Genomic DNA, 24,310 nt, shown 5'->3' on the forward strand with positions numbered 1-24,310 from the left:
CGTCAGGGCGGGTTGACAAGAGTCACGTGACCAGTGACTCCCCTGATCTGAGTCGTAACTTCCTTGTTTTTGTCGGAACCTTTAAACTGAAAGCATTTCGCGAATATAAGATCAAAACAGACGGGGGACGAAATGCATTTAACCAGGTAACACCATTTCTTTTTAACGACCCATTTTAGCAAGTGCTCGTTTTTGTCTTACGGTATTCAGAAGACACTGTTTGCGTGACTGTCGCTGCGATGTGTCAGTGTGGGCTTTATTGCATCGCAGATGTCACGATCGAGGATATAAGTTTAAATCCGATCCCCAGTTTTATCGGATGTGCGAGCGATGGTGTTTGCATTACAAACGTTACGGGTGGGTTCAGGTTAAGGAGGAAAATGAGACCGTAATGTGTCAGGCGGGTTCTGACAGGCCGAGCTCATCATCAGACACATGACGGGTCGTGTTTCCAAACCCACCTCGGGTGAATAAACAATGGTCTGATTGTAGTTCAATTGTAGAAATATCTTTGGGTTGATCGACTGCAGGTTGTATTATATATTATATAAAGTGTTACTACAAACGCCATGGTTTAACTATGCAACAGCTTTTGGTCACAATAGACGTGATGAATATGCTCCCTATGATGCTGTCTTGGAAGGCAGCTCGTTACGCCCATTTCACCTTTGTTTCAAGAGATTTGACATACAAGTCGACATTGTTTCATTGTTGTTTTTTGTTTAGAGGTGGCCCATAAGAAAACAATGTCTTAGACATCTGTGAGATTTAATGAAAAGCGAAAGGAAACTTTTTACCAAAGGTTTTTGCTGTACTGATAGGTCAGATGTCACTATTTGGTGGTTTAATATACCCATGTTAGATAAAGTTTTAAAGGATATTTTTACTAAATGTGGATTGTCACATCCATAACGGAACGGTCACATCCGTAACAGTCCATGTTCCTCATAAACTGGCGCATAAAAATGTAACATTTCTATAGACAGCCATTCCTTCTCTACGTATATGGGGGATTATTGCATCTGGTTTGTACATTTTAATTCACAGTAATCCTACAAAGTATAAAAAATGCGTCTCCTTTATTGTCACATCCATAACCCATGAATTAGTCTCACTTTTTAAATTCTATCACCAGAGGTTTAGTACCACATAAACAAATTATTCCATATGCTGTAATAAATACATTGTCTGAGAATTTATATTTCAAGTTTTGACAGAAAATGTTACATACATAACGTTGGGATTGTCCAAATGCATCCGTTTCAGAAATGACAAATGATGACAGAAATGACCTGTGCTGAGTGCATTTAAAGTCAACATGAACTTAAATATTTATCTATCTATATTCATTTAACTAAACAATTCTATTGGATTTAAATGTCATAATAGGAATTGTATTGGTTATAATGGAGTCTGTGTGAGGCTCTACTGCTAATGTAATGTGTTGGGTTCTATTGGTGGGATGTTATTTTGCATAACACCATTAAATCATACTGGAATACGACCCAAAGCACACCACATAAAGGAATTGTGTAATGCCTTTAATGGAAAACAGCTAATGGTTCATTATGACATTATAATTGCTTGTAACCACACCAGATAGTTTGTTAAGAAATGTCACAAGTCCCTGCCGTCTTCACTAGCTGAAATTAATGCAACCACTGCTCGGTATGAAAGAAGGAATGGGATGTATCCACCTCCCGTCCCTCTTAGTTATTTGCTTCTCTAAATCTGTTTCTCATCTCGGGCTGTTTGTTGTTCTCCAGGTCCATGGTCTACAGGCGGAGAGGGCAAGGCTGTACACCCTAGGAGCTCCTATATTCCAGATCATTCCATCTGTGTCTCTTATATATGTGAATCATGATGCTGTGCTGGGGAAGCTGCTCTTGGGGTCAGCTTGGAATCGGCGTGTCGGAAGTGACTGTTCCCGAGCCGAGGAGCTGTTGCGTGTTCGACGGGAGGGGTCTTAAAGAAGTGGCATGCGGAAGCCACCACTCGGTCTTCCTGTTGCATGACGGGAGCGTCTACACTTGTGGCTCTAACAGTCACGGTCAGCTGGGCCATGACAAAGGAGGATCCAGACCAGGTAGGCAATAGCCTGGCAACACCCTAGCAACTGCATTGCAGACTACACAAGCCTTAGCAACCACATAGGAACATTTGGACATTTTAGCTAAATTGTTTGTGAGTTTACATTTGCCATGTCAACATCCATACTTGAAATGTGTTGCGTAACTTTTGTTCTGTTAATATTGCATTAACAGTGATCAGATACTGCAAAGAAAACAAGTTCATTTACACTTTAAGCAACATATCAGTAATATTTGCACATGCATTTAGGAAAAGTAAAAAAATCTATATAGATTTTCATAGTTTTTGTGTGCCTTGTCATGCTGTCAGTCTTACACCTTGCTGTTGGATGACTTTGTCACTCCTGAAGTTTGATTTTGTTGAAATTCAACAGACACTTGACTGTAATGACCACAATACATCTAGAAATCCTGATTAAATAAACTGGATTAAAAACCGATCCAGGTCACCTTGCCAATGTCCACAATGAAATAAAGATGATGTTATGATGTATTTCATGATTGTTTTGTGTGTCTTTCTCAGAGATGGTTATATCTCTGGATGCTCAGGAGATAGCTGGAGTGGCGTGTGGTCAGACTCATTCTCTGGCTGTGAATGAGCAGGGTCAGGTGTTTTCCTGGGGCTCCGGTAAAGGAGGACAGCTCGGTCTGGGTACAGCTGAGGAGGCGGTCCATGTGCCCAGGTTAAACATTTAATTGCTTCTTCATGGACCATGTGAACAAATCTCCACTCGATGAAACGGTAAAATGCTAAAATTACATATACCAACTCATTCTTGTTTTCTTTCTAGGTTGATCAAAAAGTTGTGCGAACATAAAATCTCACAAGTTATGTGCGGCAACCAACATTGTTTAGCACTTTCTAAAGGTAAGAGCGGATTTATTTGTTGTATCAGCATCTCTGTCGTTGCACAAGTCTGACGGTCCCGCTCTCCTCAGAGGGTCAGGTGTTCGTGTGGGGTGAGAACTCCAGCGGTCAGCTGGGTTTAGGGAAGGGAGAGCCGAGCACTCGGTCCCCGCAGCCTCTCAAATCTTTGGGTGGGATTCCACTGGCTCAGATCAGTGCTGGAGGAGATCACAGCTTCGCTCTGTCCCTCTCTGGAGCCGTGTTCGGCTGGGGGAAGAACAGCGCCGGGCAGCTGGGACTCAATGATGAACTAGGTAAAGCTGACAGACGGTTGCCAGTCTAGTCTAGAGTCCACTCGGGTGTTAATATCAGGCGTAAATAGTCTCTTCTGGTCGATTTCGTTTCAGACATTTTAGGAACTGTAGCTTTGAAGTCCCTTAAATCATTTTTAAGTTCTTTTTTGGCCTTTATATCATACGGAGAGATACGGAGAGAGCGAGGGGAAAAGTCAAGGAAAGGGAAAAGTCAAGGAGAGGACCATGAGCGACACAATACACTTGGCAGATTTTTTGTTAAATGGCACTGTAGCGTGCCAATATAACAGACAGCACTATTGTCACACGGTGTTGCCTTATTCTTGTGTGTGTGATCTACTAGATCGGGCTGTTCCCTGCCATATTAAGTTTCTGAGGTCACAGAAAGTTGTCTACATCAGCTGTGGAGAGGAACATACCGCTGCATTAACTAAGGTACCGTGCATACTATAGATGAATATCTTATGCAACCCTGTTGTCATTTTACAATAGGTGCCAAATGTGATTTCTGGGGTTGCATATTTGTACAATATTTGCTTTTATGCCCTCTTGGGTTAGGTTAAAACATCAAAATGTGAAGTTGATGTTACAAAATGGACAAAACACAAAATGTAAGATATTTATTATACAATATTAAATGTCAAAAGAACAAACTACAACATATAAGAGAATATGGGTTTTATTGTAATATACGAAAAATAAATCATAAAGCTCACAGGGAATAAAGCAAAAATGTATTTTGTAATTTCATCTGTTTTAATATTTTTGGTCCTCTCTTGTGGTAATTACACTTTACTTTACTTTACTTTACACTACACTACTTTACACTACTTTACTTTACTTTTCTTCACACTACTTTACTTTACTTTTCTTCACACTACTTTACTTAACTTTACTTTTCTTCACACTACTTTACTTTACTTTTCTTCACACTACTTTACTTTACTTTTCTTCACACTACTTTACTTTACTTTACTTTTCTTCACACTACTTTACTTGACTTTACTTCACACTACTTTACTTTACTTTACTTTACTTTTCTTCACACTACTTTACTTTACTTTACTTTTCTTTACTTTACTTTACTTTTCTTCACACTACTTTACTTTACTTTTCTTCACACTACTTTACTTTACTTTACTTTACTTTACTTTACTTTACTTTACTTTACTTTACTTTACTTTACTTTACTTTACTTTACTTTACTTTACTTTACTTTACTTTACTTCACTTTACACTACTTTACTTTTCTTCACACTACTTTACTTTACTTTTCTTCACACTACTTTACTTTACTTTACTTTTCTTCACACTACTTTACTTGACTTTACTTTTCTTCACACTACTTTACTTGACTTTACTTCACACTACTTTACTTTACTTTACTTTTCTTCACACTACTTTACTTTTCTTCACACTACTTTACTTTACTTTACTTTTCTTTACTTTACTTTACTTTTCTTCACACTTCTTTACTTTACTTTTCTTCACACTACTTTACTTTACTTTACACTACTTTACTTTTCTTCACACTACTTTACTTTAATTTTCTTCACTTTACTTTTCTTCACACTACTTTACTTTTCTTCACACTACTTTACTTTTCTTCACACTACTTTACTTTACTTTACTTTACTTTACTTTACACTACTTTTCTTTACTTTACTTTTCCTCACACTACTTTACTTTACTTTTCCTCACACTACTTTACTTTACTTTTCTTCACACTACTTTACTTTACTTTACTTTACACTACTTTACTTTACTTTACTTTTCTTCACACTACTTTACACTACTTTACTTTACTTTACTTTTCTTCACACTACTTTACTTGACTTTACTTTTCTTCACACTACTTTACTTTACTTTACTTTACTTTACTTTACTTTACTTTACTTTACTTTACTTTACTTTACTTTACTTTACTTTACTTTACTTTACTTTACTTCACACTACTTTACTTTACTTCACACTACTTTACTTTTCTTCACACTACTTTACTTTACTTTACTTTACTTTTCTTCACACTACTTTACTTTTCCTCACACTACTTTACTTTACTTTACTTTTCCTCACACTACTTTACTTTACTTTTCCTCACACTACTTTACTTTACTTTACTTTACTTTTCCTCACACTACTTTACTTTACTTTACTTTTCCTCACACTACTTTACTTTACTTTACTTTTCCTCACACTACTTTACTTTACTTTACTTTTCCTCACACTACTTTACTTTACTTTACTTTACTCTACTTTTCTTCACACTACTTTACTTTTCTTTACTTTACTTTTCTTCACACTACTTTACTTTACTTTTCTTCACACTACTTTACTTTTCTTTACTTTACTTCACTTTTCCTCACACTACTTTACTTTACTTTACTTTACTCTACTTTACTTTTCCTCACACTACTTTACTTTACTTTTCTTCACTTTTCCTCACACTACTTTACTTTACTTTACTTTTCCTCACACTACTTTACTTTACTTTACTTTTCCTCACACTACTTTACTTTACTTTTCCTCACACTACTTTACTTTACTTTACTCTACTCTACTCTACTCTACTCTACTCTACTCTACTCTACTCTACTCTACTCTACTCTACTCTACTCTACTCTACTCTACTTTACTTTACTTTACTTTACTTTTCTTCACACTACTTTACTTTACTTCACACTACTTTACTTTTCTTCACACTACTTTACTTTTCTTTACTTTACTTTTCTTCACACTACTTTACTTCACTTTACTTTACTTTACTTTTCCTCACACTACTTTACTTTACTTTACTTTTCTTCACACTACTTTACTTTACTTTACTTTACTTTACTTTACTTTACTTTACTTTACTTTACTTTACTTTACTTTACTTTACTTTACTTTACTTTACTTTACTTTACTTTACACTACTTTACTTTTCCTCACACTACTTTACTTTACTTTACTTTTCTTCACACTACTTTACTTTTCTTTACTTTACTTTTCTTCACACTACTTTACTTTACTTTTCTTCACACTACTTTACTTTTCTTCACACTACTTTACTTTTCTTTACTTTACTTCACTTTTCTTCTTTACTTTACTTTTCCTCACACTACTTTACTTTACTTTACTTTACTTTACACTACTTTACTTTTCTTCACACTACTTTACTTTACTTTACTTTACTTTACTTTACTTTACACTACTTTACTTTTCCTCACACTACTTTACTTTACTTTACTTTTCCTCACACTACTTTACTTTACTTTACTTTACTTTACTTTACTTTTCCTCACACTGGCACCTGCTGGCACTGAGATTAGAACCGGCAACCTTCTGATCACAAGCCCAACGCTCTAACCATTAGGCCACAGCTGACCCACACTTCACACTTTACTTTGTTTCAGGAAGGAGGTCTGTTCACATTTGGAAACGGATCGAGAGGACAGCTGGGCCATGACTCCACACACACTGAGCCTGTTCCACGCCGAGTCATGGAGCTCATGGGTACTGAGGTGTCTCAGATCGCCTGTGGACGGTAAGAATTTAACAATCCATCTGCTGGCCTCTGTCTGTCGATCTGTCAGTGTTCAGAACGCACATGCATCTCTCTTTGTGTGTTCCAGGCATCACACCCTGGCATTCGTGCCCTCCACAGGTCTACTGTACGCATTCGGCTGCAACGCCCATGGGCAACTGGGCACTGGCCTAAGAGGAAATTCCAAAAGCCCACTTCCTGTCCGCAACAACCACCCCCTGTGCACTGGAAATACACACACAAGTATGTGCATCTATCCCATTGTGAGACATGATTATGTTGACGGATGAGAATATCGAATGACACTTTAATGCTTCCAATTGAAGAATGGCTTGGAACAAATCACTTGTGTTGTTGCGAGCCGCGTGAACTTAATATCTTTTCTGTGTGCAGAAGCAGAACGCTACACCATCAGTAAAATTCACAGCGGGGGCGATCACAATTTCCTCTTGTTGTCTAACAAGGAGGTAATCCTGTCAATTATCACAGTAATATCAGCAGAGATGTAAAACACAGATGGTATTATATTACTTTGATAGGTTTATGCAAATGACTATGCTCCTTAGGGGTATTAGCGTGTTTATACACCGTACTGCTCACATTATTGGGTTATCTGTGATGAATGTTTAAGCAACCGTGTAGTAGGAGAAGTTCAGTACATCCTGCTGTCCACATTGAGGCGCTGTATCCTCAGTACAATGGAAGTATGTACATGGCAAACAAGGCTGATGTTGTTGTGTGTTAAATTCAATTTTTAGTTTAGTCCTGTTCAAGGTAATTAGGAATTAGGACTCGTTCTAGAACATTTGTTTGGTTTGTGCTGTAGGTATGTTGTTATATTTCTGTGTGTGTGTGTGTGTGTGTGTGTGTGGGAACAGAGAACGTGTTGTCCCGAGGATTTCCGCATTATGAATACCACCAAGAGCATCGCGCTGATTAATTCTGAGAGTCTGGACAGCTGGAGGATAAAACTCCACGACGACTGCGATTCACGCTTCACAAAGTGAGTCTGTCGTTTGTTTGGTAGTCGGTAAATACAGTTGGGTTCAGAGCTCAGAAAGTGGTGCAGGTCTGCATCATCTTACAATGTTAAATTCATCCAATGCAGTTAAGTCACAATGCATGTAAATGACAAAATATAAAGTACTTAAAAATTACATTATATATTTTTTGAAGAGTAATGTGTGATTTACATTACATTAACTGATACAGAAATTGACAATAGTTCACCCTAAAATGAAAATATTCTCATGACTATAATCTTCTCACCTTTTGCTATTCACAATGTATTATTTTCATTTGACAGGAAACAAATAAAAACGTAAAATATACAGATATGCATTCAGTTTTATTTATTATTAAATAAATTCAGTTTTGATTTTTTTTAAAGCTAAATTGTTTTTCATTTTATAGGAGGTAATAAAATTGTATCTGATATGGGTCTCAAAATCACACACACACATGAATAAATGTATTACATTTATGAATACACATAACAATTATTTATAATTGGCATGCATTTGAGTAAATTATACGAGAATTTCTTCGTTCTTTTTAAATAGAAGTCACAAAAACATTTTCATTTGTAGTTATTGCAGATCTGCTTGCAGTATAGACGCATTCTATTCTGTTAATCTGTATTAAAGACTGTGATCAGAGTTTAAATAAATGTATAAACTAGGGGTGTGATGAGATCTCGAGATACGATTGGTCTCGCGAGGACACAATATCCACACGCAATTGCCAATGGCTTGACGCAGTGCCGGGCATGCAATTGCGAGAATTTTAGCCGCATATGCTCCCTAAATGTAACCTTTGTGACCTAACGATATATTTGGGAGCATTTGCGTGAGTGCACATTTAGTTGTGGTGCGACCCGTTTTCATTATTGGACAGAACACGCTAACAACTGCACAAAGTATGTGCATGCTGCTCTGAGCTACAGTGACCGGCCGTCCATTCATAAGGACAACGCAGTATAAAGTTGAATTGAAAATTATAACAATTGTTAACATTTTTTAATCTGAATATCTCTCTTTTCAAAATGAATATCGATTTGATAAAAACCAGTTTTTAGACAGATTTCACTGCTGATCTCTTCCATCTAGTGACATCATAGTCCTGTTGTCCTCGACCGCTTGTTGGAACGCCAGCTTCTTGGACCAAAGGTGAGCACTTTACGTCTTCCCAATGGAGAGCTGATCATTTCTTTGTAAAGACATCAGCAAACCTTAACATCCCAAGCTGCAAAAAGCATAGCTTCTTTAAGTTTGCGTATGACTTGATGATTGTTTTCCCATCAAGACACTTTTAAACCTCATTCTCCTTGACCCAGTGCTTGCTAGCGCACGCTGTCGATAATCTGCGGGCCAAAACATTTCAAGAGATTATCTGATTACATAAGCGGCAACTGGTTCTGCGAGCGTTCAGACGCGAGTATTATGGGACGAAAGGTTGAGTGCTCATATGGTGCTTTTGTCTATAATCATATTCTAGATGAAGATTCTTTTTAGGTTTATTTTCTGTCCTGCTTAATTTGTAGGTAATCAAATTAGATAGTGTTTAATTAAATCAGTCGATCAGATCAAATTGAATGGGATTAGATCTATTTAGATTGAATTAAATTGATGGAATAGAATTAAGTTAAAACCAAATGAACTGGATCAATCGGATCAGATGGTTTGAATCCATTTTTATCGGATTAAACCTGATCAATGGAATCAAAATGGAATGGATCAAATTGGTTTGACAACCAAACGGAAGCCATCAACAATGGCATGAAACTGTTCTGTGATCAGCCTTATGCCGTAATGTGTTTGGGAGTCATTCGCGTGGACATGACGAAGATGATAGACACACTTGGCTCAGGTTTACATGCTCGCGTGTAGAGATCATCCTCAGATTTACGCACCTGCAGATTTGTATTGATGTCCAGAGCGTGATCCCCTTTATTCCTTCACAACCAAAGATTCAAGACATAAGAGCCGGTGCTCTGTTTATTTGTCTTGCTGATTTTCGTGCAGGGACCTAATATTTTATTGTTTTGAGGACAAAATAGCTGACACCATTTATTTGATACAGCCTTTGGATTAGCGTTCGTAATGAATGTAACCGTTTGAAAGCGGCCCAGTCATTGTTACAATTTTTCACTGTTGCGGTTGTTCTAATTTTACGGCTAAAATGTTAACCTATTTCTATCACAGTGACGATGGCCATTTCAAAACCAACCCTAAAGTCCCTGGCATCGACTTCAATGCAGTCCGACTGCTGTTTGACACTCTCATGAAACCCACCTTCTCGAGACTCCTGGAGCAGGTGTGTGTGTTATAATGTTCATCAGGTTAAGATCGGGTTCAGATCTCTTGACGTGAATGTCTTCAGAGGTGTATAAAGTACTGACTTAACGAAGAGTTATGTTTTTATAACCTGAACAAAACACCGTGGGTCCCCCTACATGGAATTCGCCATGTTGTTTCTACAGTAGCCCTAAATGGACAAACTGCTCCACATAGTGTGTTTCGTAAATACGTTATGTCCTTCAACAAAGGAACCAAGACGTGACGACATCTTAGTTCTGTGTCGAAAGAAAGGGGGAGAGGTGGAGTGAGCTGTTGGTTGCAATTAGCAACCTCACCCCTAGATGTTGCTTAATTTCATAAATTGGACCTTTAAAAGATACCAAATAGTCTGCAGTGTATTTCTTCAAATGTACATGAGAAGCCTTGTGTACATAAACCATCCGAATTTCCATCCTTTGTACACTGATAAATGATGCGTAATTTAAAAACAAATGTACTCCCATGTTGCCCATTTATCTTATAAATCATAATCATAGATAACCCACAAATCTGATAGTATATCTCTGAACATTTTTACAAGGTTACGAAGAGCTTTGAGAGTTTGTTGATACCTCAGCTGCCCTGCTCTCCTCCAGACGTGGAGGCCATGAGAATCTACCTGATCCTGTCGGAATGTCCCGCGCTCCAAGACTCCAAAAACTACATCTCTCTCACCATCCCTCTCGCCATGGCCATCCTCCGACTGGACGCCAACCCCAGCAAAGTGCTCGGTATGATGCTCCTGATGCTATTTAAACAACACAGCGTTTGCTTGGCATGTCAAGGTGGTCAACTCCGACCTTGTCTCTTTATCACAGATAACTGGTGGTCTCTGGTGGACTGTGAAGTGTTCTCCAGGTTGGTGGAGATGTATAAAAGCATTGTGGTCTTTCTGTTGGCTGGTGGTAGAGCGCTCCTGATGCCCGTGTTTCTGGAGAGCTACATCAGCGCTGCGTTACGACTGCTGGAGAAACTGCACAAGGTAACTTCTCAAACGTTAAAACTCAAAGTCTCAAACACGGCTCAATACTAAAGTGTCGTTTTTGGCGTAGGTAAACCTGAAGGCCTGTCGTGTGGAATATAACCACTTCTACATCCCTGACATCGCCAGCCTGGTGGACATCCAGGAAGACTACCTCAAATGGTTTCTGCGTAAATCAGATATTGTGCGTATAGTGTCGCTTTGCTTTTCGCATACGTGTTGCATTAACAGATAAGAGATCATAAAATGAAAATATATATTATATTTTGAATGCAAAAGTCACGTGTCATTGTTCTCCTCTTGCAGAAAATGCGATACCCTCCGGTGCAGGTACGTTTGCTCTACGTCCATTTCAGCTTGTTCTCGGGAAAGTCGTGATGCTCTCTGTTTGATCACGTGAATCTTTTTTTTTCTCAGAGTTCTGTCACATTATGTGCCTATCCGTTCTTATTGAACGCTCAAGCCAAGACAACAGTGCTGCAGACAGATGCAGAGCTCCAGATGCAGGTAATGAAAACACTCCCAGAATGTTTAGCTTTAGTTTAGGTTTCGAATGTGTGTTTGGTGAACTATGAGATATACACTACAATACTATACTGTTCCATTGATCAGTGAGTTTATCTTTGTTTGTTTGTTTAGATGGCGGTAAGCGGCGCTAACCTGCACAATGTCTTCATGCTGTTGACCATGGAACCGTTGTTGGCCAGGAATCCTTTTCTTGTGCTTCACGTACGCAGGAATCATCTAGTCAGCGACGCTCTGCGGGAGCTCACCGTGTACAACGATATAGACCTGAAGAAGCCGCTCAAGGTTGGTAAAGCTAGCATTCTATTTATATAAGAGGTGTATGAAAATAAAATGGTGCTACAAAAACTTGCATGCTCAGGGTAAGATTTGTGAAAGAGCACAAAAGTTCCAGTAAGAAACTTAATTGGTTACTGTAGTGAGGTAGGCGGGACGAGAACCGGGATTCGCCTGTGCATGAGTGATATCGCGCGCCGGTCTCGTATCACGGAGGAGATTGGGAGCATAAGAGGATGAGCGACCGGACCGTCAGTGAGAGAGGACCAGGCCTGGCTTTTAGTTGTGGTTTGTGTGTGCTGTCTATTTACGTTTTTATTTATTAATTAAAAGTTGTTTTATGTCCCACCTCCTTCCTTCCTTTTATTGAACTTGTTACGGTAACAAAACATTAGACCCTTACGACAGCAAAACTCAACAAGAGATTTGTGCAAGAACTGTAAACGCTAAATTTGTTAGCCTGTGTTTTTTTGCATGGAAAGATCCAGCGAGAAGAAAAAAAAACTTGCAAATCTTGTTTTCTTGCTCTTAAAAATATCTTCACCAATTTTATTTTGCTCACATGAACTTATTTTACTTGAACTTTATTTTATGCACACACTTTTCAAAATCTTTTAGGCATTATTTTACCACATGCGAGTTTGCTTCCGGTCTGCGTTTGTTATCTGGCTAGTGTCTTATACATTTTAATAATTCATTAATAGTCATATTTTATTGTAAAATAATTTTTTTTTAAATAAAAACAATGTGTTGGATGGGTCGTGCAACTTTAAGATTGAAGTTTAGCCAAGTGACGGTTCTTCTACTGGTAACCTAAAATAATACTGGCTAGACATGCTTTTAACTTGCTAGCTTATGTCATTTTCTTTTTTCTTTTGCTCGTTATCAAAACATGTGCAACACACATCAGATGTTCCTTCAATGCTCTGTAATCTAAGAGTTTGTTAGTTCAACAATGAATTGTATTTAATTGCATTTCTTTTTTATTGTTTTTACAGCATACCTCATAATAACACACAGTCATTGATGGTTATAGGTCATCTTTGATGGAGAGGAAGCGGTAGATGCCGGAGGAGTGACTAAGGAGTTCTTCCTGCTCCTTCTTAAAGAGCTGATGGATCCCATCTATGGCATGTTCACCCAGTACAACGACTCCAATCTGCTCTGGTTCTCTGATAAAGTGAGTTTAGGCCTTAGTTTTCATATCTACTTTCCATACATGCAGTGATTTCGCAGTTAATATAAATTCAGTTATTCAATATCATTGTATGATAAAAAAATTACCTGGAATATATTGCTTATGTGAAAATAGCACAGCGTATATCATCAAGAGAATATCATTGAGGCTTTTTTAAAGATATTATGTCCAGCTCAGCTGATTTTACTGGAAACATGGCTAGTGTGCTGGATTACTTCATGGCGTGGCGTGTTTCTACACAATGCTTTAATTCCCTGAATGCTAGGTCAAAATAAAATGTAAAAAATCCTTAAAGGGACAGTTCACCCAAAAATAAAAAGTCTGACTTCATTTACTCTGTGTAGATGTATGAACATAGAGATATTTGGAAGAATGCTGGTAACCAAACAGTTCTTCTAAGTACCATTGTCCTTTTTCCTACTATGCTCAGTAGCAGTCAATAACTGTTTGGTTAGATTTGGAAAATCTATGATCACAAAAAAGGATCACAAAAAAATTGTTTTGGGTGAACTGTCCCTTTAGGTGAATGAGACTTATGAGATGATATTCTTTTTAAAAAGCTTTTATTCATAACGAATGTCTTATTTACATTGCAGTGTTTTGTGGAGCACAATTGGTTTCACCTCATTGGAATCATTTGTGGTTTGGCCATCTATAACTCTACTGTGGTGGACCTCCACTTTCCTCTGGTGCTCTACAAGAAACTTCTGAATGTTTCCCCGACGCTTGATGACCTAAAAGAGCTTTCTCCTACGGAGGGCAGGTATAACACACAAGGCTGATATCTTCCGACTTCATCTTAATGGGACAGTTCATTCAAAAAAGGAATGTTCTGTCTACATTTTTTTAAGTTTTATTGAAGGTCAACAGGCATCATTTCCTCAACCTCGTGTAATTTAAAACCTGTATTAGATTCTTTCTTCTGCAGAGCCCTAAAGTAGATAGTTTGAAGAATGTTGATAACCAAACCACGTTGCCCCCCCCTTGACTTCCATTGTACGGACACCAAACCACTGAGACATTCTCAAAATATCTTCTTTCGTGATCGGCAGAAGAAATTGTCATATAAAGGTCTTGAACAACGCGAGGGTGGATAAATGATGACTGAATCTTTATTTTTAGGTGAACTATCCTTTATATTTTCATCATTACATGCATTTCCTAGGAATCAAACCCATGACTTTTCTAGCATTATTCTCAAGCAGTTACACTGCAAAGAAAGTTTGCAAAGCTTTAAAAAAGCAGACAGTTCTTGAGGAATAGTGTGTATCTAAACTCGTACCACTCGGCTCTTATTAGTCTCGCTCTCTAATCGAATCACCCAGACCTCCCAAACTCTGTGGGTCACTGTATCACAGCCCTTGTTAAGTGAAATCAATAGAGTGCCTCTGACCCCCGAGGCTTTACTGGGAAATCGACGTCTGCACAGAGCGGTCAAGAGGAACCCTTTTTAATAGTTCGGTCTCCGTTTTGTGCCCTTTGCTTCTGCATTACATAAACAAGTTGTTTTTATGTAACGTTAATTAAAAGCCGGTCCACTAAGCGGTTGCCTTGTCATTTCAAACCTTTATGACTTTCTTTCTTCGATGGCCTTTCTTCAGAATATCTTATTTTGTGTTTTACTGATTATAGTTTATTTTTTACAAGGCCTCTCCAAATCTGTCATGGTTTATATACGGCTACTAATGTCAGAGGAAAAATACTGTCATTTGTTATAAGTGGAAGATGATGTTGCGTGTCCCCGCGCTGGTAATCCTGAGGTTTCTATTATATCCTGCAGCTGGTGTCCTCTCAACTGTGATTATACATCAGACGGACCATTTATAGCCAAAGAGATGATGATAAAATATCACACGAATTCATTTCACAAATTGAAGTAGTTGTTGTCTTGAAAGGGAACTTTCTGTCGTCATTTACTGGTTGACGCTATTCTAAACCACTTTGACTTTATTCCATATTTGTTATATTTTAATCAAAACTTTTTGAGCTGTTTGTTGTCATACACATTTTTGGGTGCACTGTCCCTTTAAGAAGCGTGTTGTTGTTTTGTCACAATGTTTCTTCCGGATGCTCTGCAGGAGTCTTCAGCAGTTGCTGGACTTTGATGGTGATGTTGAGGAGACCTTCTGTCTGAACTTTACAGTAAGATATCAAAACATCTTTCTAGCTTTCTAAGACCTCTTAAAATGACGTTTTTAGGTAGATCTATTTGGATGTATTAGAAATGTATCCATAATTATATTTTTTCACTTTATCACCCAGACGTACTGTTATTCTTGTTTCTATGGTGCTTAAAACAGAATTTACATATATTTCTTCAGTACACTTTTATAAAAAAAAGTATTAAAGTATGAATATTAGTGTATACATTGATATGATGTGTGTGAATTTCCCAGTCACATGCTTCTGACTTACAGTACATGTTGTTGTGGATGTTTGATTTCCTTAGTCATTTCATTTCGTCAGTCAGCATTTTAATGTCTATTTCCACAGATTACAAGGGAGTATTATGGGATCACAGAGGTTAAAGAGCTGGTGCAGGGAGGAAAGACTATCGCTGTGGACAAATCAAACAGGTGCATTTCCTGACTCGGTTTTGTGTGTGTGTGTCTCTTTAAATAAACAGCTGAAAGAGGTCATAATGGACTGTGTGCGTGCGTGTGGTAGAGTGCATTGGGTGGAGGAGGGACGGAATTGCAAAATTTAACAGACTACAGACATGGTTGCAATGCTTTTGCACTGTTAACAGCAAACATTTTCTACTATTGGAGAAGAAACTTTATTGATATTGTTACAGCAAGAATGAACAATATTATTTTCATTAAGAAGCATTTGGTTAACACACACTCACGTTCACCCAAACTTCACATACAGACATCAGATTCCCCTGCAAACCTGCCATCCGATCTCATGAAGATGTTTTTCCTGGTCAGGTTGTGTGAGGTCCTGTGTGTTTGCGTGCATGTGTGTGTGTATTAGACACAATTTGGCAAAAGATAGGCTTTACAATATTGATACGGAGTTCAGTATTCTTGTCAAAGTACGGCCTTGGTGGTGGGTGTTTACAGTTTGTAACTGTTAGTAAGTCTTATTATGCATTTACATGTGAAGACATTTCATTTCATTGTAAACCCACAAGCTTTATGTCTTTTCTTTGCTGTGGCTTACACAATTCTGGAAAGGATTTACACTTGATATTGCAACATGGCTGCTGGGATTTGCTGCCATTCAGACACGATTTGCAGAATTAAGGAGCACACAATTCTTTAGAAATCTATTGTATGCCTTCGGATTCGGATTTGCCTTCGAGGAAATTCTTGGAATAGCCAAATCTGTTCATTAAAAGGAACTGTCTTCGTATTCTTGGTCATGTTTTGTGTATCTTTAAGGTCCAATGTGCCAATTACTGAAATACATTACATGTGTGCATTTGGCAGACGCTTTTATCCAAAGCCACTTACATGGCTTTATACCATACACTTGTTTTTGTAAGCGTGTGAGACAATGATTTATTTGTATTATTTGATGTAATACTTTTTTGTCATACCTTTCAATTCAAATACTATTTTGTCGCTGTCAGACTGAAAACTTGTATCTCATTTTCATGAGTTTTTTCAAAAATCATTTCTATCGTTCACACTTCACGTAACACTGTGGGTTTTGCAAATGTTTAACCAATCAAAAGTGTCTAAAAGCACTTGTCAACTTTGACAATACAGTGTTTAATGATTTCATTCATTTCCTATATCCGATTTCAGTCTGACAGCGACGATATGAGAGGACTAAAGCATCAACATGACTAATATATATGTACGTTTGTGTTTTTGACTCTCAGGAAGGAGTTTGTTCAGGCGTATCTGCAGTACGTGTTCACTGACTCTGTACAGGAGCAGTACTCTGCCTTCTCCAGCGGTTTCCTGAAGGTCTGCGGTGGAGAGATTCTCTCTCTCTTCCAGCCCTCTGAACTCATGGCCATGGTGGTCGGCAACAACAACTACAACTGGGAGGAGATGGAAAAGGTCTCGCTTCTACCACAGAGACTGTTTGAAAAGATTTGAAAAATCCCCACAGTATAAATCAACATCTATTTCTTTTTATACCCAGAATGCAACATACAAGGGCGAGTTCTCTGCCTCCCACCCAACAGTCGGAATGTTCTGGGAGGTGTTTCATGAGTTTCCGCTGGAGAAAAAGAAGCAGTTCTTATGTAAGTTGAAGTCTGTTGTATTGGATGGATGAAAGTATGAAAGTAGTTCTTTGTATGTATAGATCTTTCTGCAAAGAACAGCTATTTGCTCACCACCTCTGATTTGCAATATGAATGCAAACTGAATCCTGTTGTTCTTGTAGTGTTCCTGACAGGCAGCGACCGCATCCCCATCCACGGCATGAGTAGTCTACGTGTAGTCCTCCAGTCCACCGCTGCTGAAGAGCACTATCTGCCCGTTGCTCACACCTGCTATAACATGCTGGACATGCCCTGCTACCAGACCAAAGAGACCCTGCGCCAGCGTCTCACGCAGGCCGTGGAGCAGTACGAGGGTTTTAGTCTGGTCTGAACTGGACTGGGGGGAAAGGTCTGGAGGTCGCTTGCCATATGCTGGAACTGCACTTTAATCCTTTGGAGATACGGAATAAAAGCTGCTCTCGTATTTAGCGCAGACTAGCACATACCGAATATGATTGGAGTAAATCTGTTATTTTCCTATTTTTACAGAGTGACTTGCTGATTTGGTTGCACAATGTTTCTTTTACTCTTGTTTTTTTTTTGGCTGGGGGGGTGTTAAAGTTTCTATTTTTTAAATAATGACCAACTTCTATTGAAGATTAGGATGGCATAGTGTGTAAAATAAATATTCAATGTTTAGTGTTTTTTTTATATATTGAATTTATTGTGTCAATTTGTTTTATCTTTTTTGGAACAAATCTGGTAGTTGAAACACAAAACGTCCCCCTTACATCATTACTACCAGAAAGGGAAAATTCACCGAAAAATGTAATTCTTGATTATTTATTCACTCTCGTGTCTTCTGCTGAACACAAAAGAAGATATTTGAAAGAACGTTCAACAACACCCACCCCCATTGACGTCCATTGTATTCCATGTGAGACAAAACCAGTTCTCAAAATACAGTATCTTCTTATGCGTTCCGCATTTGAAAGAAAGTCCTTTAAGGTTTTAAATGATACGAGGGTGAATGATTTTTAAAATTGTATTTTTGGGTGAGCTATCCCTTTAAAGGCCGCCATAAAATATAATTTATCACCACAACCTTCGCCTTGGGGGTTTCAAGAGATCAAGATAGGAGAAAAACAGAACCCCACCACACAATAATCCCTTTTGTTCTGACCTCAACCTTTTCTGTTTGTGCAGTTTGGACAGATTATGCAGTTTCTCATCAGCTGAATATTTTTTTTGTGTTTTCTTTCCTTTATACACAAATCATACAAACGTGACTATGCCGCACCGCGGGTGGATGCTGCTTTTAAAAAAAATATTTTGCACCTTTCAGTGGATGCTTTTGGTTGAGATGATGTTGAGGGATGTGAAATCAGCAATAACTTCTGGTGACATTTGTGCGCGTTTAATGGGATCTATTAATGGCTATCTGCATTTTAATCCAACAAATGTGAATAAACTAATCGTCACATTATTTTTACATTTAATTTGTCAGTTTTCAGTTAAATTGATCACATTCTCTCATAGAAAGCTTGTGTTTTGCTTTATTTGACCTTTTCTTTCTGAAGTTGGTTTGCTTTGGGGAAAAGATTAAAGTGACATTGAACACATCAAGAACTACTGAGGAACCACAACGAAGACAAAGCGAATGAAAAGTGTCTTTAAGGGACCACAGTGACGTGTTTACTGTGGTGACCCGTGTCGTTTCGCATCTAGCTGCATGAGATGTGTTTGTTTGTATGATGGAAAGTCACACACAAGAGTGTTTTATCCAACGTATTCCTTTCTGTCAATGTGTGCAAACAAGGGCTTCTTAGTGGCTAAAGATGCGTTGTTATTTAGTAAAGTATATTTACTTTTATAGCTTTCCAATGAAATATATTGTTTTATCTATTTTTGTTCCAGAATAATAAAAATATAATTTCGCCTCCTCCTGTGTTGTGCTAGTTTTATTACACAAATCTCCGGAATATATCACCTGATATTTTATAGCAGTTCATGATGTATTAAGAATGAATAGAAAACCAGGGTTCAGAAAAAATAGTTTTATATATACAAAATACAAATACAATCATGTACTAAAATGTACACAGGGTATTCATTTTTATCCATCAGCGTTATTACGTTCCGTAAAAATAAAGGTCACACTACAAGCTTCCAATCTGGAGAATAAGAAAAGGGATACGAGCTCGCTCGGTTTGGATCTGCATCTACCAAGAACAAAACTGCACATACGCCTCTTGGCTTTTCATACTTTTCTAAAGGGGGTATTAACATCACTGTTAAACAGCAAATATATCAGGACAAGGAGATTATGTTAGATCGAAAAAAACAAATTTACAATCATTTGTATCTCAAAGTACCACAGTTTGTGAGTTTCTAGAACATTATAACAATGTTTTTATTGTTTTGGTTATAATTTTTTATTTTCTTTAAATTAACCATCTATCTGCGCGTTAATTCTAGCTTAGTCGATGGTTTACAGCTTCAATGTTAGAAAAAAAAGATGTTCAATTATGAACATGTACAAACAACGCATTTTCTCAGAAACATCAATATAAAAAATAAAACAAATATGGCACCAGTCAATAAAATTATACAGAAAACCTTCCTTCCAAACATCTGACACCCTCCTCAGTTCATCGAATATGTTTTTAAATGCCACTGTCCGCAGAATTTACACACATTAGTTAAGATTCAAGACCTTAAAGTCCTAGTGAAATAAAAAATGACAATTCTTATTTTTTCATGAAATATTGCAGCGTTAATAGTAAATAGCTTATCAATGTGGGTCAATTTCTTTTAAAATTCATGTACCCTCATAATCTTCAGTAACAATCTGAAAATGCACTTCCGCCCTGAAATGATTATCCATCTGAAATTATGCAAATTAGACGGCTTGGACGGAGCATCCGTTAACTCCTCCCCTTTAACTGTCAGTCTTCTGCCTGTTTCATTTAAAAATGCAACAGCTGCTTTTACACATCCAATCAATTCGCAGTGAAAAAACGCAAGCCACTCCCACTAATTTTCCCCTTTGAAATTCCTTTTCACTGCATACGGAAGTAAAAACGAACGCAACTTCCGGGTTCACAGGGATTTGAATGTTCTTCGAAGATTTTGTCTGATTAGGAAAACTCCTGTTTCTATATAATAGCAATATTAAGATAGAAAACTATCTAAAATTCATTACAAACTGTTGCATGATACAACACGAAATATATTACAAACATTCAGCAGGGTTTCAAAGGGAATCGTGTTCATTGTTTTTAAATCCACAGTCGTATAGCAGACGTGAACAAATCTTCATCCATAGAAGCCGAAACCAGAATTCCTTTTCGTTGCACGGTGGAACCATAACGGCACCGCAGATCAGATTTTGCTGAAACATGCGTTTACTGACATCCAAAATATCAAGCATCTCTGTACATGCGGCGCTGCTTTTGAAAGCAAATGTCTGGTCCTTGTTTGGATGATCACAATGAGCGTTAGATGAATTTTGTTGAGTCTCTTTTACTTATAAGCACTTCCAGCAACCTAAGCTTGGCTTTAATGTGCTTGTATTCATTGTATTCCCCAGCCAACGGTGAGCGATCTTCCTTTTGCACGTTCCTATGAGAACAAAGAAAGTAGAATGAGAAACTAAAGTGATTTTCAATAGATAGTCAAGCTTACACACAAGAGCCTTTCTGAGGACAAAAGGCTTTACCTGCCGTTCTGCTTGAAGAACTGCTCCTCGAACTCCCGGAGGTTATTGCGGATTCTTTTCTTCTCCTCACGAGCTTCCTGGAGCTGCTCCACCAGTTCCTGCCTGTGTGTTTTTGTTGAAGAGAAAAGTTTTAGCAACAATGAAAACAATGTTTCGTCAATATTGCGCTATTCATTCGTGTAGTGTGATTTTTGTTCGTCAAACATTGCAGTTCTGTAGCGTGACATGTGAGTGCATGTCGGTGATTTTATGCACAACTCAAAAGCCGGATCGCAATGTGGATGTCCACTTTGACAACACTGTGTTAATATGGCCGCTCTAGCGAAGGAAGTCCTGCCTTTAAGTAAAACGAGCCAATCATCAATCGATAATGAATAAAGGGGCGGGGCTCTTGTTAACCGACCTCGAAAAAGGGTAAAACCTTTAGTCCAATTTAAGCTTAGCAAACCATAAGTTATGATACTGTTCATGTTATGTTAATTATTGATAGGAAAGATGCTGCGTAATTGTGATTTTTGCCAGTGATTTTAGAAATATCGGTCTTCTCCCAATCAAATAGATAGGACTGTGGACTTGCTATGACATAAATAGCTGCCCATAGGTGTTGCTAACATGGCCGCCAAGTGGCATGACTTTCGTTAACAGACTTTGGTAGCACTCACATGGTAGCAGCGTGTAAATTGGACAATCTCATGTCCGTAGTGTTCTTAGATGGTGAAAGTTCATCAACAGGCGAGATAAAGCCGTCTGTGTCCTCATCCAGCTGGTCGAGCAATCCCAGCATGCTCAATTCCGGCTTAACAGTGACTGTGAACTGTGTCCGGGTGTCGCTGTCTTCGTCCGAGCCCTCTTCCTCCTCCTGGAAAAGAGCAGATGGTGCTGGTTAGTTCACGGTCAGATTGACTCAATGGTCAACCAACACAATTCTGCTATCAGCGTTGAAGTTCCCAAGGCAAAATCAACACAATCCTACTTGAATTAGCCGCAGAGCTAACAAGCTGTTGTGTTAGTACAATATGAAGCATCTGTTAGATTTACCCAACAGCAATTATATTTACGCAATTCCAGCATGAGTCCATGCAGTTACTGATTTGCTTCGGGTATCCGACAGGTCACACAAGAATCACAGGCTGTGTTCATGATTGGGTTAATTGAGGAAACCGGGGTAGTGGGTGGATGATGGCTTTTGGGGTCAGTCGTATAACTGATTGATGGAGCGATAACAGCTCTCTTCACCTTAGTGTCGCTGAAGAACAGGGCTGGTACACCCTCGATTATGGGCTGCAGCAGGGGGCCTCTGCGCTTGCTGGAGGGCGAGCCCTGTGGTGGGTGTTAATAATGAAGTTACAACATCAACCCTTACGGACTCATGCAACTCATAATAAATGTTGCAGGGTTTACGCTGCCACGTGTCCGTTCATATGTTTGGTTGGCTCTCCTTATATGTATATTCAATTATACATAAGATTTTCAAACTACAAACATCAAAAATAATATTTGCATGTATTTTTATGTAAAAACATCCTATTAACTGAGGAAAGGGCTCTAAAGGAATGCAGCTTTCTATGGTGTGACAAAAACCTTTCAACAAAATGAAAGTTTTATGTTTTGGAAGAATTTGTGTGTAAGAGACTCCAGTAGGGAAGGATTTATAAGAAATGCAAATATGCCGCTACAAGATATGACCTCAAAGGCCAATCTTGAGCTCTTGCTAAAAGCGGGCTTAGTGGCGCTTACAAGTCCCAGCACTGCCACAGCACCAACACTGTGGCTAAGTGCTCATATTGTACAATGGCTAATGCCGTTTCCCCCACTAATACTGTAGAGATGTCTTCCAGAATGAAAGTAAACACAACTGATAACTGTGGCTTTAACATGATGAAGATTCACTGTGTCTAGGAAGAAAGGAAGTAGAACCAAAGGAAACGGAACTTACAATGACTGGAATGGCTGACGCTCGGCACAGGATCTGTTTGACGAGACGGTACCGATCGTAAAGAGGCTTCATGACCTGCCTCTCATTCTTGGTGACCTTCAAACATGACGGGAAAGTTGCATCAATGCCATCATTTTTTAAGTGTTATTATTTTGAGACGTATTCTTAAACTTACCGGTCTTCCGTGGATGCTCTCATAATGAAGAAGAGCTTTCTGAAGGGCCACCTTCTCTGCTGTGATCTGCTCACGGGTCATATCCTGAAAACGTATGTTAAGAAGTTAAAAAGGAAAATATCAAATTAGGGCTGTCAAATGATTAATCGCACCAGAATAAAATTAATGTTTGTCTTTGCATAATATATGTCTCTGTACTGTACATTTGTGTTTTAAAAAAACGAAATTTATAAAACCAAACGCATATATTTAAGAAAATTATAAAAATGAATAAACATTCAAATGTAATTGTAATTCTAAGTAATTACAGAAAAATATAGACATATATTTTGTAAACACAAACTTTTATTCTGCATGCGATAATTGTTTGACAGCCCTTTTTCAACTTCAAATTTTTTTACACAATTCTACATATTTCTCAATACTTTTGGACTAAATATTTTGTTTAATAAATGACTTGAGCAAAGCATTAAACTGCAAAAGGTCCCACCAAAAAGTTAAGTATTTATGTTTATACAAGCATTTATGATTATGACATTTTTTCTTTCTAAAACCTCACTTTAATTTCTTCGGGTCGGCCCGCCTCCTTGCGTTTCTCCTGCAGCTTGTTCATGACAGACTCCAGTGTGCTTTCCACAGGGGGTTTGGGAGCTTTGGTCTCAGAGGGTTTCTTCTCCAGCTGTGACCCGAAGCTCTTCGGAAGAGTGTTACTGCGCTGACGGGGAAGGGGGGTCAAATCCTCCTCTGACTTCAGTAGCTTGTGATCTATGTAAAGCCAGAACACAAAACCATTTTATAGATTCACATTTTATTTCTGTACAATCTGGATTAACCTGATAATGACAAGCATATCCTTTTTGGAAGTGTCAGATTCGTACCTTTCAAGTCTTTGCGCAGCCTGGCCAGTTCATTCATCCATCGCAAAACCTCTGGATTGCCGGCTTTATCGCCGTGTGAAGGCTGTGGAGAAATGCTAAACTCAGTATTTACAGTCAACAGTGTCGAGTAATTTCCATCGTCTCTATGGCTCACCCTGTACTTGCGTTCCTCCTCATACTTCTCCTCAAACCTGCGGATCTTCTTCTTGAGTACGTGGATCCGTTTTGAAAGCTGAGCCGAGGTGAGCTCTTCACGGTCATCGTCGCAAGAACCTAAAGAAGAACTCCTCCGCCTGCTGCACAGAAAACATTCACACATAAACACGTGTAAAAGCA

At 38.3% G+C, this 24,310-nt stretch overlaps 2 protein-coding genes across 8 annotated transcripts in view; one reads left to right on the forward strand and one right to left on the reverse strand.

The window, feature by feature from the left end:
• The first annotated feature begins 6 nt into the window (after positions 1-6).
• herc3 (HECT and RLD domain containing E3 ubiquitin protein ligase 3) lies at positions 7-19,209 on the forward strand. The gene is made up of 25 exons (XM_079461424.1): positions 7-146; positions 1,767-2,086; positions 2,614-2,773; positions 2,882-2,958; positions 3,030-3,251; positions 3,595-3,686; positions 6,647-6,777; positions 6,866-7,020; positions 7,171-7,244; positions 7,656-7,780; positions 8,886-8,945; positions 9,981-10,092; positions 10,657-10,846; positions 10,934-11,097; positions 11,168-11,281; positions 11,404-11,427; positions 11,515-11,604; positions 11,737-11,907; positions 12,935-13,078; positions 13,693-13,859; positions 15,175-15,238; positions 15,590-15,672; positions 16,932-17,115; positions 17,201-17,303; positions 17,447-19,209. Exons 2-25 carry the CDS (start codon positions 1,861-1,863, stop codon positions 17,653-17,655), a joined length of 3,141 nt encoding a protein of 1,046 aa, XP_079317550.1. The 5' UTR covers positions 7-146; positions 1,767-1,860; the 3' UTR covers positions 17,656-19,209.
• Positions 19,210-19,306: 97 nt separating this feature from the next.
• fam13a (family with sequence similarity 13 member A) overlaps positions 19,307-24,310 on the reverse strand; it is a 42,275-nt gene continuing 37,271 nt past the window's right edge. For 4 of the 7 annotated variants that reach the window (XM_079461429.1, XM_079461426.1, XM_079461425.1 and 1 more), the window contains 9 exons: positions 24,129-24,270; positions 23,975-24,056; positions 23,656-23,861; positions 23,097-23,180; positions 22,922-23,017; positions 22,222-22,305; positions 21,648-21,844; positions 20,986-21,087; positions 19,307-20,888 (listed from right to left, as the gene is read on the reverse strand). In XM_079461429.1, the coding sequence (XP_079317555.1) occupies positions 20,765-20,888; positions 20,986-21,087; positions 21,648-21,844; positions 22,222-22,305; positions 22,922-23,017; positions 23,097-23,180; positions 23,656-23,861; positions 23,975-24,056; positions 24,129-24,270 (1,117 nt within the window). In that variant the 3' untranslated portion in view covers positions 19,307-20,764. The remainder of the gene's footprint in view (positions 20,889-20,985; positions 21,088-21,647; positions 21,845-22,221; positions 22,306-22,921; positions 23,018-23,096; positions 23,181-23,655; positions 23,862-23,974; positions 24,057-24,128; positions 24,271-24,310) is intronic. The other 3 variants (XM_079461431.1, XM_079461428.1, XM_079461430.1) reach the window with 1 other exon arrangement.

Source organism: Barbatula barbatula, assembly GCF_947034865.1.
Source record: "Barbatula barbatula genome assembly, chromosome: 8".
NCBI classification, from domain to species: Eukaryota; Metazoa; Chordata; class Actinopteri; order Cypriniformes; family Nemacheilidae; genus Barbatula; species Barbatula barbatula.

Excerpts from the sequence above, each read along its gene's own strand:
- herc3 (XM_079461424.1), top strand. The coding sequence starts at position 1,861 with ATGATGCTGTGCTGGGGAAGCTGCTCTTGGGGTCAGCTTGGAATCGGC. Across the intron at positions 7,245-7,655 it reads TCTTGTTGTCTAACAAGGAG|AGAACGTGTTGTCCCGAGGA; the intron begins GTAATCCTGTCA and ends GTGTGGGAACAG. Across the intron at positions 15,239-15,589 it reads CCTTCTGTCTGAACTTTACA|ATTACAAGGGAGTATTATGG; the intron begins GTAAGATATCAA and ends CTATTTCCACAG.